The 16,441-nt window shown below is 38.6% G+C and overlaps 1 protein-coding gene across 6 annotated transcripts in view; it reads left to right on the forward strand.

The window, feature by feature from the left end:
• Positions 1–16,441, forward strand: part of C4BPA (complement component 4 binding protein alpha) — a 62,914-nt gene that overhangs the window by 31,412 nt on the left and 15,061 nt on the right. For 5 of the 6 annotated variants that reach the window (XM_044003681.1, XM_044003682.1, XM_044003685.1 and 2 more), the window contains one exon: positions 11,209–11,391. The exons of the other annotated variant lie outside the window; for it this stretch is intronic. In XM_044003681.1, the coding sequence (XP_043859616.1) occupies positions 11,209–11,391 (183 nt within the window). The remainder of the gene's footprint in view (positions 1–11,208; positions 11,392–16,441) is intronic. 6 annotated transcript variants of the gene reach the window in all.

Raw genomic sequence — 16,441 nt, forward strand, 5'->3', positions numbered from 1 at the left:
AACTATGTCCAAGTGAATGACAATAATGAGACAACATACCAAAATCTATGGGATGCAGCCAAAGCAGTGCTTAGGGGAAAATTTATAGCTCTAAATGCTTACATCAATAAAAAAGAGAAAGAAGAGATTAATGAAGTGGGCATGCAACTTAAAAAGCTAGAAAAAGAACAAATTAGAAATCCCCAATTAGATACTAAACTAGAGATCCTGAAAATTAAAGGAGAAATTAATAAGATTGAAAGCAAAAAAACTATAGAATTAATCAATAAAACTAAGAGCTGGTTTTATGAAAAAACCAATAAAATAGATAAAATATTGGTTAATTTGATTTAAAAAAAGAAAGAAGAAAACCAAATTACCAGTATCAAAAATGAAAAGGGTGATATTACCACCAATGAAGTGGAAATTAAATCAATAATTAGGAATTATTTTGCCCAACCGTATGCCAATAAATTTGACAATCTAAATGAAATGGATGAATATTTACAAAAATACAAACTGCCCAGGTTAACTGAAGAGGAAATAAAATCCTTAAATAAACCCATATTAGAAAAAGAAAATGAACAAGCCATTAATGAACTCCCTAAGAAAAAATCCCCAGGGCCAGATGAGTTTACAGGTGAATTTTACCAAACATTTAAAGAACAATTAATTCCAATATTATACAAATTATTTGGAAAAATAGGTGAAGAAGGAGTTCTACCAAATTCGTTTTATGACACAAATATGGTGGTGATACCAAAACCAGGCAAAGCAAAAACAGAGAAAGAAAATTATAGACCAATTTCGCTAATGAATATTGATGCTAAAATCTTAAATAAGATATTAGCAAGGAGATTACAGCAAGTGATCACCAGGATAATATACTATGACCAGGTGGGATTTATACCAGGAATGCAGGGCTGGTTCAACATTAGGAAAACTATTAACATAATCAACCACATCAATAAGAAAACCAACCAAAATCATATGATTATCTCAATAGATGCAGAGAAAGCTTTTGACAAAATACAACACCCATTCCTAATAAAAACACTGGAGAGTTTAGGAATAGGGGGAGCTTTCCTTAAAATAATAAACAGTATCTACCTAAAGCCATCAGCAAGTATTATATGCAATGGAGATAAATTAGAGGCCTTCCCAATAAGATCAGGGGTGAAACAGGGATGTCCATTATCACCCCTATTATTTAATATTGTACTAGAAATGTTAGCTTTAGCAATCAGAGAAGAGAAAGGAATTAAAGGAATTAGAATAGGCAAGAAGGAAACAAAACTATCACTCTTTGCAGATGATATAATGGTATACTTAAAGAATCCTAGAGAATCAACTCAAAAATTACTTGAAACAATTAACAACTTTAGCAAAGTAGCAGGATATAAAATAAATCCACATAAATCATCAGCATTTCTATACATGACCAACAAAGTCCAGCAGCAAGAGATAGAAAGAGAAATTCCATTTAAAGTAACAGAAGATAATATAAAATACTTGGGAGTCTACTTGCCAAGACAAACCCAGGAACTCTATGAACACAACTACCAAACACTCTTAACACAAATCAAATCAGATCTAAATAATTGGAAAGATATCAATTGCTCATAGATAGGCAGAGCTAATATAGTAAAAATGACAATACTGCCTAAATTAATTTACTTATTCAGTGCCATACCAATCAGACTACCTAAAAATTATTTTATAGAGCTAGAAAAAATAATAACAAAAGTCATCTGGAAAAACAAAAAATCAAGAATATCCAGGGAAATAATGAAAAAAATTAACAGGAAGGTGGGTTAGCAGTACCAAACCTGGAGCTTTACTTAAAGCAGCAATCATCAAAACTATCTGGTGGAAGATCAATGGAATAGGTTAGGCACAGGAAATGTAGTAGTAAATGACACTAGTAATGTAGTGTTTGATAAACCCAAAGACTCCAGCTTCTGAGATAGGAACTCAGTATTTGACAAAAACTGCTGGGAAAACTGGAAGATAGTATGGCAGAAATTAGGCATAGACCAACATCTTACACCTTATACTAAAATAAGGTCAAAATGCATACATGATTTAGGCATAAGAGGTGATACCATAGGTAAATTAGGAGAGAAAGAAATAGTATACCTATCAGATCTTTGGAAAGGAAAACAGTTTATGACCAAATAAGAGATAGAGTATATTATAAAATGCAAAATGGAAGATTTTGATTACATTAAATTAAAAAATTTTTGTACAAACAGAAACAATGCATCCAAAATTAGAAGGGAGGCAGAAAGCTGGGAAACAATTTTTATGGCCAGTACTTCTGATAAAGGCCTCATTTCTAAAATATATAGGGAACTAAATCAAATTTATAAGAATCCAAGTCATTCCCCAATTGAGAAATGGTCAAAGGACATGAACAGGCAGTTTTCTGATGAAGAAACCAAAGTTATCTATTCCCATATGAAAAAATGCTCTAAATCTCTAATGATTAGAGAGATGCAAATTAAAACAACTCTGAGGTACCACCTGACACCTATCAGATTGGCTAAAATGACAAAAAAGGAAAATAATAAATGTTGGAGAAGCTGTGGAAAAATTGGAACACTAATGCATGGCTGGTGGAGCTGTAAACTGATCCAACCATTCTGGAGAGCAATTTGGAATTATGCCCAAAGGGTGATAAAGCTGTGCATACCCTTTGACCCAGCAATACCACTTTTGAGTCTTTTGCCCAAAGAAAAGTTTTTGCCTTTCTTCTGTTCAAGGAGAAATAGCTTTCAGAGAATCACATCTCTAAACCACTTTCTCCCCTTGAGGCAAGTCTTTGACTTCCCTCTTGGTCCCTTTCTGTAGCGCCTAATTAAAAAAACAAACAAAGAGAAAAACTATTTTATTCTAATTGAATGTGTCCAAGAAGGTATAATTCTTTTTTTTTTTTTATTTTTTTGGTGAGGCAGTTGGGGTTAAGTGACTTGCCCAGGGTCACACAGCTAGTAAATGTTAAGTGTCTGAGGCTGGATTTGAACTCAGGTCCTCCTGACTACAGGGCCAGTGCTCTATCCACTATGCCACCTAGCTGCCCGGAAGGTATAATTCTTTAAAGAGGAACATCTAAGGACCCCCATCACCTATTTCCTTCTTGACATCTGCCATAAAATTCCTACTTTAGAGAGTGTCACAGGGAAAAAGGTGGAGGTCCTTAAGTATTCCTCAATAAAGAATTACACTTTTGCACACAGTCCAGTTGCTTTTAAAGTGGTCTTTTATTTGGTGCTAGGGTAGGTTACAGGGAGGGGGGTCAAAGACTTCTCCTCAAGGGGAGATTATCTTAAAAATATTCTCCTCCCATAACAGAAAGGAGGCAAAAGCTTTTATAGAGGGTAGATGAGATGTCCACCTGAAAATGGAAAATTCATTTTTTGGGATGGGGTGGGGAGAACCTGAATTCTTGTCTTATCCCTGAAAGTCAAGAGGGATTTTTTTTTCAAATGATGCTCCTGACCTTTGGGGCTATCTCTATCTCCTAGCTCTGGTCAGGTTGTAGCTACACCTAATTGATTTTCCAACTATAGAATTTTATCTCCCCTTATTTCTTTTCTTTTTTTTCCAGCAACAAAAATTTATTTTATTTTCCAGTTACATGTAAGGGTAGTTTTCAACTTTCATTTTCATAAGATTTAGAGTTCCAAATTTTTCTCCCTCCCTCCCTCCCTCCCTCCCTTTCCTCCCCCCTCCACAAGATCTCAATCAGATTATATATGTACAATCCACAAGTGTTCTTTTTATCATTTCTTTCTATAGGGGTGCATAGTAAGCTTCCTCATTAGTTCCTTGGGATTGTCTTGGATCATTGCACTGCTGAGAGTAGTTAAGTCATTCACAATTGCTCATTGAACAATACTGCTGTCACTATGCACAATGTCCTCCCAGCTCTGCTCACTTCACTATACATCGATGTCCATTAGTCTTTCCAGGTTTTGGGGGGATCATCCTGTTTGTCATTTCCTGTAGCACAAGACCATGCCACTACAATCCTATAACACAGCTTTTTCAATCATTCCTCAATTGATGGACATTCCCTTGATTCTCAATTCTTAGCCTCCACCAAGAGTTGCTATAAATATTTTTTGTACAATTTCCCCCCTTTTCTCTTTTTCATGATTACTATTGTTAACTGTTTCCCTTCCATCCTATTCCCTTCCCCATGATATTTATTCTATTATTCATCTTCTTTCATCCTATCACTCTTCAAAAGGGATTTGCTTCTGTCTGTCCCTCCCCACTCTGCCCTTTCTTCTTTTGCCCCTCTCTCTTTATCCCCTTCCCCTCCTATTTTCCTGCAGGGTTAGAGAGATTACTCCATCCAATTGAGTGTGTACATTATTCCCTTCTTGAGCCAATTCTAATGAGATTGAGGTCTTTAAGCCAATTCTGATGAGTGTTAGGCTCATTTATTGCCCAGATTAAACAGATTACTACACCCAGTTGGGTGTGTCTGTTAGTCTTTCCTTAGGCAGCTCTGATGAGTTTAAGGTTGTTGAGCCTTTTCTGATGAGTGTAAAATTCATTTACTGCCCTGCTCCTCTCCTATCTCTTCCCCAACTCCATAAGCCTTTTCCTGTTACTTTCATGTAGGATTTCACTTCTGCCCTTCCCCCTCCCCCAGTGAATTCCCTTCACCCCTCAATTTAACCCTAAATATGTCATCACTTAGCTAAGTGACACAGTGGACAAAGCATCACCCCTAGACCCAGGGGGATCCCAGCCAAAACCTGGCCTCACACACAAGATAGTCGCCCACTGTATGACCCCAGGTATGTCCCCAGCTCCAATTTTTTATGGTTCTCTAGGGTCTTGTATTTGAAAGTCAAATTTGCCATTCAGTTCAGGTCTTTTCATCACAAATATCTGAAAGTCTTCTTTTTCGTTAAAGTCCCATTTTTTCCGCTGAAAGATAATGCTGAGTTTTCCTGGGTAGGTGATTCTTGGTTGTAATCCCATTTCCTTTGCCCTTTATAATATCATATTCCATGCCCTCCAGTCCTTTAATGTAGAAGCTGCTAGATCTTATGCTATCCTAACTGGGGCTCCACAGTACTTGAATTCTTTCTTTTTGGCAGCTTGCGATATTTTCTCCTTGACCTGAGAGCTCTGGAATTTGGCTATAATATTCCTAGGCGTTTTCCTTTTGGAATCTCTTTCTGGAGGTGATCAGTGGATTCTTTCAATTTCTATTTTAGCTTCTTCTAGAATTTCAGGGCAATTTTCCCTGAGAATATCTTGGAAGATGGTGTCTAAGCTCTTTCCTTGATCATGGTTTTCAGGTAGACCAATAATTTTCAGATTATCTCTCCTGGACCTATTATTCAGGTCAGCAGTTTTCCCCAGAAGATATTGCCCTCTATTTTTTTTTTATTCATTTGGATTTGCTTTATTGTGTCTTGGTTTCTCATAAAGTCACTGGCTTCCATTTGTTCAATCCTAATTCTTAGGCAATTATTTTCATCAGAGAGATTTTGTACCTCCTTTTCCATTTGGCCAATTTGACTTTTCAAGCTGTTGACTCTTTTCTCATGTCTTTCCTGCATCACCCTCATTTCTCTTTCCATTTTTTCCTCTACCTCTCTAACTTTATCTTCAAAGTCCTTTTTGAGCACCTCTATGGCCTGAGACCAATTTGTATTTTTCTTGGAAGCTTTAGATATAGGGGCCCTGATGTTGACATCCTCCTCTGAGGGTGTCCCTTGGTCTTCCTTGTTACTGAAGAAACTTTCTATGGTCCTCACCTTTCTGTGTTGGCTCATCTTGCCTTTCTTTTACTAGACTTTTAGCTCCTTAAAGTGGGGCACTGTTTCCAGGCTGCAGTATCCCAAGCTTAAGAAGTCCCAGGTGGTATGATTTAAGGAGAATCAGGTTCTTCACTCACCCAGCCTGTTCCCTGGTCCTTAGATGACCCCAGACCCACTTGCTAATCAACCAGCTTTGTGTGTTGTGGTTGTTAGCTCTGACAAGCCTGTGCCCCTCCCCTACCTGGGCCACTGCTACTCAACCCTCCTGGTTCTCAGCAGGAATGTAAAATCCAAGTTCTGCCTTAGCACCTGCATAGACCCCTGTAGTCTCCCCCCTGCCCAGGGCTCAGCCCACTCACCAGACTGTGAGCTTAGTTCCAGACAACATTGGTGCTTCAGCTGATTCAAAGGCTCTGGGGGTCTGCTTCTCTGGTGAGGCCTTCCTGGGACTGGATCTGTGTCAGGGTGACTGTGGGGTTAGGCTTAACTCCTGTATTAGCACAGCATCTCCCTCCCTCTGACCTTCCAAGCCCTTCTTGGTTAGAAGATGATCTCAGCACATTCTTCTGTGAGTTTTACTGCTCCGGGCATTTTCCTATGGTGTTATTTGGATGCTTTGGGGAGCGATTGTATCATGAGTTTGGGAGCTCACTCTCTCCCCTTATTTCTTAGGTGTGTCTGTCCTGATATTTAGTTGGTCAATCTAAACTTTAATAGTCCCCTGATTCTGTGGTATGTCTATCCTGTTATCCACATCTTTGGTTTTCCTTCTCACAGGAGAAACTTCTGATTTATCCTAAGTTCCATGTCAGAGAGGTTTGAGAGATTGAAGGGACTGGAAAAAAAATGTCTAGTCGATCATCTTGTTGGTCACATGACCCAGAATTTGTCTGGGTCTAATGTAGTTTCACTATTTGTCTCTTTTAACCATGTCTATCTTTATTGTTGCCTTGTTTGAGATCATCTTTGTTCCCCTTGGTTGTTTTTTTTTTTGTGGTTCAGGTGAGGCATAATAAATTCTGTTCTAGCCCCTTATTTTAACTGTGTGAATATTTATGTTTCAATTAAGATTTTTATAAACAATATATTGTTGAGTTCTACTTTCTAATCCATTCTGTTTTTCTCTTCCTTTGTATGGGTGAGTTTCTCCTCTTTGCATTCATGGTTATGACTACTGATTGTGAATTCCCCTCCATTTCAACCTCTTGTACTTCCCCCACTTTTTTCCCTTGCTCCCTTTTTTTTTTTTACAAGAGAGAAGACAGTAGTGAAAGAACAGTATCATAATTAACTCTAATAGGAACAATCTGTTTTTGTTCCACTACCCTTTCTCTCTTTTCCTTAACCAAACCCTTTCTCTGGTTCTTTTTGTTTGTTTTGTTTTGTTTTTGCGGGGCAATGAGGGTTAAGTGACTTGCCCAGGGTTACTCAGCCAGTAAGTGTCAAGTGTCTGAGGCCAGATTTGAACTCAGGTCACTCTGAATCCGGGGCCAGTGCTTTATCCACTAAGCCATCTAGCTGCACCCCCCCCTTCTCTGGTTCTTACCTCTTCTTTTTTCTATTTTAATCCCCCCTTAAATATATACCCTCTGAAGTTAAAGGATTTTTTTTGCTTGAGATTTTTCCCTCCTCAATGTTATCCCTCCTCTTAAAAGCTCCTTTTTCTTCTCTCTGTCCCTGCCTATTTGCCTATTAAGTTCAATGTATTTCTATATTAAGCTCTTCATGAGGGTATTCACATGGGTGTTTTCACCTCTCCTTTGTCTAGTTCAGATAAGTGAGGTTTATGTGGTACCCACTTCTCCTACCCCTTCCATGTTTGTATAACCTTTTCCTTGCAAACTGTTTATGAGAAATATGTTTATGAGAAATAGTAAAGTTCACTACCACTACCATTCCGTTCCTCCTCCCTTCTTTCCTATTATATATTTCCTATTATATTCCCTGTCAGGACTTTTATGCTAAGCTATACAACTACTGACTGTGTGTGGTCCTGGGATGGATCAAGGAATTTAATCTTTGGATTTCTTGGTCACTTTTCAATCTGGTGCTCTTTCTATATTATAACTAAAGAAGTAAAAGTAGGAGAGCTGAGTTTTGTGTGACTTACCACACCACCATCTTATTCAGAAGTCATTATATCTTTCAGGTAGTCAGTCATCACTTCCAGAATAATAAAGTTTAGCCAAATAAAGATCCTTGATGATGGAGTACTCCAACTCCATTAGGTATCTGCAAGAGTTAATAGAGTTAATAATTGCTTTAATGAACACCTAAGAATTATTTATAATTAGCATATGAATTGGAATGTTGTTAAAGTCATTTCTTAAATGCTGGAAAAGTTTGTTCTTTGGGGCCCTCTATATTTGTGGGGGTGGGAGGGGAGCATTAAATATATATGATCTATAGTCTTTTTTATTATATTCATTTGCTTGGTAAAATTTTGCCACAAAGAGAGCAAAAGTGAACCTTCATCTATGATAACAGATTCTAAATTAACAAGGTTCAAATTAATATGGTTGAGTGTATTACAACACTCTATAGGGATTAATTCATGGAATCCTATTGACACTGACATAATCCATTGTAGGTTGCTAATCCTTGATAATGCATTTTAATGAACCCATAAGAAAGTTTTATAATTAGTATATCAATTTTATATAACAGTAGATATGTAGACTAGAGCCCTCCAACAAATTTTAATCTTTTAAATAGCTACCTTTTATTACCAGATTTTCTTTTTTACTACCTTTATTAACTACCTATTCTTTTTTTTAACTTGATACAGATAACATTTCTACAAAGCATTTTATAGTAATCATATGGCTATATTTTTTATAAGCTCTTATGTTAAAGTAACAGGATTTTGGAAGTGTTTCTTTAAATTTTGCATCAAGAGGGGAAAATCTAAGTCTTGAAGAAATAGCTCAATTCTCTTCCTGCATAAAAGGTATTAGTGTCATATAAGGGCTTAAAGAGGTTATTATCTTGACTTTATGAGTAAGTTTATAGAGAAATGCCTGGGTACAAAGAGTCTGGTAATGGGATATTAATGTAGGTACAGTAAGTACTGTCCAATCATGTGGCATGTATGAGCATATAAATAGGCATCTTGAGGAGGGGTTTGCATATGTGGCTGGAATCTTGCCCAATCTTCTGCAATGGAGACTATGCCTTGATGGAAGCAGGAGAATGGTGATTTATTCATTGAGTCATTACAATCCAAATATGGAAAAATCCCTCCCAGAAGGGCACAGGAGGATTATCTTTTCACCCTTGCTTTCAACTCTACCAATAAATTAATTTCATTATGCTGGTTCACAGTAGAGGTGGCTGTGAACAAAATTTAGTCTCAATCCTGGTGTTCCCAGTTTATGAAATGAGGGGGTGGCCACAAAGGCGTCCCTTTGAGTCAAGGCAGGCATACTGGGGTTTTTGGATACTCACAGGAAATGACCACAATGTTAGTAAGTAGGAAATGATGCTTCAATCTATCTCACTTTAAAAAGGCACAGAATTAGTCCAGAGGCAAATGGAATAGAGAGGCCAGAAGCAAACAGCACAGGATGGTAGGGAGGCCGATGGTGTGAGAATGGGGGATGGGATAGTGGAGGGAGCCAGGCAGTGTGGGGAGGAGAATGGGAAGGGAAAAGGGCACAGAAAGTAATTTATGTAAACCTTGGATTAAAGTTGAGAGCACTTGGGCAGCTTGGACCCCATAGTAGGTGGAGGAGTGCTTGGGGGTGGGTAGGAGTTTGGGTCCTATTTTTATAGGATTTTGGAGGTAGGAGACAAGACTAACTCCTATTGGGCCACCTTTGTCTTAGTGTGTTAACATGTTAATATCACCTGGAAGTCATCAGCAACACAATGCCTTAGGGTTAGATTATTAGCATAATGCTTTGCTGGTGTTTGGCTCATAAATTAGGCAGCATCTCAGGCTTATAGACCAAGGGCAGTTAGCAGTACTGGACTGAGGGGCTGTTATATTAGAACCCAGCTGGCTTCCCGTCCTTTAACACATACATTCAGGATGTGGCCTCAGTTAATTCATTTAGGAGACATTTCCTAATGACTCCTATGGTCCCCTAATTTATGAGACCGTTTGTTAGTATGGTCCCCTAATTTGGGGGACAGTTTGTAAATAGTGTCTATGTTTTCCTTTGCAATCTTACTTTCTACTATTGTGATCTTATACTAACTGGGTGGGAGGTGTTATGGGGACCAGACCAATATGCAACTTCAACACAATGGGCTTAAAGACTGAGTGCTCTGTTTTCTGAGAGAGAATAATTATATCCTATCTGCTCCCCCCTTCTATGTTATTGGTCTAAAAGCATGACTTTTTTAGGTTAAAAAACTGCTTTATTGGCTACCATGTCCTTTTATATATATACATATGTGAGAATAAGAGGACTCCAAGCTTATCCCCACCAGTTTGATCCCTATTCACCGAATGCTAGTTAACAGAAAAGATCATCTCAAATTGTGAAAAGCAAATAAATCCGTTTATAGAAGCAGATGGCAAACAGAAATCAGAAAAAATTCTACAGGTTAAAATATATAAGAAAATACACGAGTGAATAAGCACTTTAGGTAGAGGCAAACTCAGTTCTCCCTCAGCTGAGGGGTTAGGGGTGGAGTGAGAGAGAGAGACAGAGAGACAGAGATCCTCTAACCATACACATTCTCTCTCAAAACTGGAGTGAAGAAAGTCTCTCTGAAGTTTTCACACCAACTTCAGGTAGGCATACAGCAACAAGTCATCATTCCTCTCCAATTAGGAGAGTTTTGTGCAAAATGCTCCAGGCTTGGCTGGATACTCAGGTTACACAAATAAATAGGATAAATGTGACTTTGTAGTGGTTCAGTTTTTACAACACTTACAAAGAGGCAAATGAAATCTAAGCTATCTAATTTGACTAATGAATAAAATGATTTTAACTCAGACACACATTTAATATAGTCCTTTGTTACTGAGACTTCCAATAGGAAAATGAAAACATATGACAATGTTAGCATTAGAATCCTTCAGCAAATCAAAGGCAAACCTGCAGGAGAATCTAAATGTCATAGCACTTCATTCCTCTGCCTTCAATCTCTTTGAAATATAGGTGGTTTTGTTTTGTTTTGTTTTGTTTTTACAAAGTGGAAACCAGATCCTCAGCCCTTGAAATATCCTTACAGGGGTAGCTAGATGGCACAGTGGATAGAGCACTGGCCCTGGATTCAGGAGGACCTGAGTTCAAATCCAGACTCAGACACTTAACAATTACTAACTGTGTGACCCTGGGCAAGTCACTTAACCCCAGTTACCACACACACACATACACACACACACACACACACACACACACACACAAATATCCTTACAATTTTATTATGTTTTAATTTAAATCTAGCTGCCTTCTTAATTTCAACAAATCTCTTTCTTTCCTAGGAATTTGTTGCCCAACACCAGTGATTGATGATGGAAAAATCATACGGTTTACCAATGACTGCAGATATACCCCAAGAAAGCAAATTTCACTTTTCTGTAGAGGTTACAAAAAATATCATACGTGCCAACACGATGGCACATGGAAACCTGAAATATCCATTTGTGAAGATAAAAACGAACCTGGTAACCACAATTGGCTTCTAAGTCACATGGCATTGCTAACTCAGTTACATTTTAAAGATTTTATTAATTTCCTCATGATTATGGTGACATTGTAATAGTTTTTCTAAGTAGGAAAAGAAGAAAAGCTTTTTGACTAGGAAGAGAGTTTGCTTGACATAGAACATTTGAAGGATCACACTAAGTTTGGGGCACCATATATTAAGAAAGATATTATTTTGGGGGAGGGGGGCTGGGCAATGGGTATTGACTGACTAGCCCAGGGTCACACAGTTAGTAAGTGTCAAGTGTCTGAGTCTGGATTTGAACTCAGGTCCTCCTGAATCCAGGGCCAGTGCTATATCCACTGCACCACCAGAAAAGACATTCTTAAACTAAAATACATCCTGAGGAAGTCAAGAAGAATGTGAGGAAACTGGAAAGCGTACCATTTGGAAATTCATTAAAAGTTGGGAATGGATCTTTATACTGAAAAAGAAAAGATTTAAGGGGCTGCTTTCAAGTATTTGAAGTCTGCTATATAGAAGATGAAGTGGGCAGAAGCAGGAGCAATGGGCAGAGTTTTCTGAAAGGCAGATTTTGGCTGGATATAAAGAAAACGTTCCTAACCATTGAAAGTCCCAAACTGGGACAACCTGTTTTGGGAGATGATATGTTCTCCATCACTGAACATCTTTATATGACATGTTATCCTCTCTCTTATCATAGTCTCCTATAATTCCATTTCTCTGCGTGCCTCCTAAACCCATTCTTTGTCACCCCTGAGACCTTCAATCCATCTACCTCTCAGTATTTTCTCAGGTCATTACCCTCATTCTGACTTTGCTTTCCTCCTTCCCCAACCTTTATTCTATAGTTAGCCAATTCAATGCTACACTGTCTTCTACCCTTGAATCCCTTGACCATTCGTCCTATAATCATTCATTCCTTGCCATACTTCAGCCCTGAGTTATTCCCATTGTCTGACTCCTCCGTGCCTCATGTGTTAGCTGAGCAGAGCTAGAGAAAGGAGCATTCCTGTGTTGACTGCATGAATTATAAATTCATGTAATTCAATTTCAACTGAGCCCATGCGCTAGCCAGGTAATCTTTTGATTCCCATCTTCCTCCTTAGGGAAACATGTTTCAAACTTTCTTCAGGCTTCTACTTCTGGAGGCCTTGCTTCTTTACTGAAAAAAAAAAAGTATTCATTGTGAGCTCTTCCTTCTTCCCTTTTTAATTAAAAAAATCCCTTTACATGATCTTCAACTCTATGCTCCTCTACCCCAGTCTTGGATAGTGAGGTAACCTTTCTTCTTGCCAAGCTAAGCCCAATAATTCCATTGATTCTTGTGATTTCTTTGATTCTATTCCCTCTCATCTTCTCCAGAACACAACCTCAACATTCCTGTGCCCTACTCTCTATGCTCCAAACTTTACTAATCTACTAGTTCCTTTCCTAATGCCTTCAAAAATGCTGTCTCCTTTATTTGTATTTTTTATTTTTTGCAGGGCAATAAGGGTTAAGTGATTTGCCCAGTGTCACACAGCTAGTAAGTATCAAGGGTCTGAGGCTGGATTTGAACTTGAGTCCTTCTGAATCCAGGGCTAGTGCTTTATCCACTGTGCCACCTAGCTGCCCCTAAATTAGTTCTTTTTTTCGTGGGGCAGTGAGGGTTAAGTGACTTGCCCAGGGTCACACGACTAGTAAGTGTCAAGTGTCTGAGGCTGGATTTGAACTCAGATCCTCCTGAATCTGGGGCCTGTGCTTTATTCATTGAGCCACCTAGCTGCCCCCCAAGTCTCCTTTATCCTTTAAAAACAACCTTCACTATACCCTGTCATTCCCTCAACCTATCATTCTATATTTTTCCTGTACCTCTCAGCCAACTAGGAGAGGTTGTCTACACTTGCTGCCCTCACTTCCTTTCCTCTCACTTCACAACTCTTTTGCAATCTAGTTTCTGCCTACATTAGCCAACTGAAATTGCTCTCTCCAAAGTTGCCATTGATTTCTTAAGAAATAGACAAATCTAATTGTCTCTTTTCAGTCCTCATACTTATTGACCTATCTGCTGCATCTGGGACAGCTGGCCACCCTCTCCTCTCCTGAATAGTTTCTCTTCCCTAGGCTTTCCCGATCTACTTTTTCCCTTTGGTACCAAACCTGTCTGATCACTCTTTCTCAGTCTTCTTTGCTGGTTCTTCATCCAAATCATATCCTCTAACTGGCTGTTCCCCAAGGGTCTGACATACACCTTCTAGTCTCTCTCTACAATTTTTCTTTCTGTAGCATTATTAGATCCCATTGGTTAATTGCCATCTCTATGCTGTTGATTCCCTTCCATCTACAGTCATTTTCCTGAGCCTCAGTCACTCATTACCAATTGATTATTGACCCTTATGGTTAATGTTTAGCTAAATTTTATACTTTTCCAATCAACAAGCATTTCTTTCCTCTGCATCTCCCAACCTCCAAACATACACAGGGAAAAAGGTGGGAGTTTATAATAAATATGTTATACAAATAAATTAGTTATGCAAAACTAATTCCCACATTGGCTATGCCTATTGTACATTTCGAATCCTGGAGAAAATTTTCAACTTTCCATATCCAAACAGAACTCATTATTTCTCTACCAAACTTACCCCTCTTCCTAACTTCCCTATTTCCATTGAAAATATCATTATTTTTCCAATCTCCCAGGTTTGTAACAGAAAGAAAGGAAATATTAAGCACTTATTATACGCTAGGCACTTTGCTAAATGCTTTATAAGTATTATCTCATGTGATCCTTACAATAATCCTGGGGGGTAGGTGCTATTATTATCCATCTTTTACAGTTGAGGAAACTGAAACAAATAGAGGTTAAGTGACTTACCCTAATCACACAGAAAATAAGTGTCTGAGGCTAGTTTTGGACTCAGGTCTTCTTCTGCTGCTGCTGCTGCTTCTTCGTCTTCTGGCACTTAGGTTAAGTGACTTGCCCAGGGTCACACAGCTAGTAAGTGTTAAGTGTCTGAGGCCAGATTTGAACTCAGGTTCTCCTGACTCCAGGGCCAGTGCTCTATCTACTGCACCACCTAGCTGCCCCTGGACTCAGGTCTTCTTGACACCAGGCCCAGTACTCTATTGATTCTGCTATCTAGCTTGATATCATTCTGTATATCTCACTCTCCCTCAACTGGCACATACAATTAGTTGCCAAATCTTGTTACTCCTACCTTTATGACATTTTTACATCTATCATTTTTCTCCATTCCATAGTTTATGTTTATACACCTCACTTCAGGCTCTCATTCCTTCTCATATAGATTATTGCAACTGCTTCTTAAAGGGCACTATGTTAGGCATCAGGAATAAAATGCAAAAGTCCAATAGTTCCTACCCTCAAGGAGCTTACATTCTATTAGGTCAGGCAACAGTCACATGTATGTAGGTAGATATGGGATGCATATAAATAAAATATAAGTTAAGCTTGAAGTGGAGGGTCATATAGCTAGGAAGTGGCCAAAGTAAAATTCAAACCCAGATCTTTTGACCTTCAGACCTGCTTTTCTGCTACTAATTTAACTGAATCAGAGACAGGCCAGTGGAAATGCTCATGGATTGCTGAGGGCTTTAAACCTCTTTGATTTCCAATACATTTATTATTTAGGGACCTCTTTCCCACAGAACCAAGGAAGAAATCATTAGCATTTCACTTGGTATTAAGGATGCTACAATTATCAAAGCTTTCATGTTACTAAAATTCCTCATGTAAGGCTATGTGATGGTTTCCGCCTATTCCACTACCCTACCTTCACCTGGGCCACACACATATAATGTTCTTTAATTGGGCATGTAAACTATTGGTTTGCATGAATATTTTCTCCTAAGAGCTTCATTCCAAGGAATTAAAATAAAAATACATTCTCGTAGTTTGGGAATACATGCTTAGAGTGTTTGAATTTACTCAAAGTCTTCTTAAATGTTCTTAGGTTCAATATTAATGTCTACTAAGAAGAAGTGCTAGGTGGCATCATCCTTAACATGGGGGAAGGGGGAAGAGGGACTAAAGAGCCTTTAATGCCCCTTCTAGCTCTAGAAATATGGTCCTATCATTTATCACTCAGCATAAGTGTGAAATTTTGAGAGCTGGAAGGAAGCAGAGCAGCATCCACTCCATCTCATCCCCGAAAGGAATCCTTATTACAATACAGCAGACAAGTGATCATCCAGCTTCACATGAAGACCTCCTAGGAGGGTCATCCAGACACCTTTTGGGCAACTTGAATTGGTAGGAAGATTTCCCTGACACTGAGCCTAAATCTGCCTCTCAACAACTCCTACCCTCTGTTCTTGGTTCTATGCTTAGGAGCCAAGCAGGACAGATGTAAGCCTGCTTCTTAATGACAGCCTTGAGATTTTAGGCCTTGTAAATGTAGGCATCCTAATATCCTATGCCTTTCTGGAAAATAGAAAGGTTTCAGTGACCTTCTGAAGTTAAAAAAAAGTGTTATAAAAGGCATTGGGGTGAGGGAAGAAGGAAGAGTGTATTTTTGTCACATCAAGCTCTCTCCAAACTAGCAAGTATTCATGTGTAAGGTAAGAGGCACTATGGCTTGGTACAGGGGTTTTTGATGTTTGCAATTTTGTAAATGCCTTGCAACAACAACAAAAATATGTTCTGAATTCACAGGTTAATTGAATATACTATAATTATCTATTACTTAAAGTACCATTGAATTTTTAGTTCAAATCCTTTGGACCATTGTCACAAACCCTCAAGGGATTTATGGACTACCAAATGGGAACCAGTGGCATTGTGGATAGAGCCAGGAGGGGCTGGGTTAAAGTCTTGCCCCGATGCATACTAGCAGTATGACCACAGACAAGTTACTTAATCTTCCAACATGCCAGGCAACTAAGAGCCTAAATTACAGATGAATTGCTGATGGTTAGAGGGAGTTTCCACACCAGAATTTCCCCACAGGATCAGATAAACTTTCCCTATTCCCCTCCCACCTCTCCATCAATGTACAAGGGCACTGTGGTATTATCCCGGCAATGGTAAAGAGCCCCACATTTGA

Source organism: Dromiciops gliroides, chromosome 4, assembly GCF_019393635.1.
Source record: "Dromiciops gliroides isolate mDroGli1 chromosome 4, mDroGli1.pri, whole genome shotgun sequence".
NCBI lineage: Eukaryota > Metazoa > Chordata > Mammalia > Microbiotheria > Microbiotheriidae > Dromiciops > Dromiciops gliroides.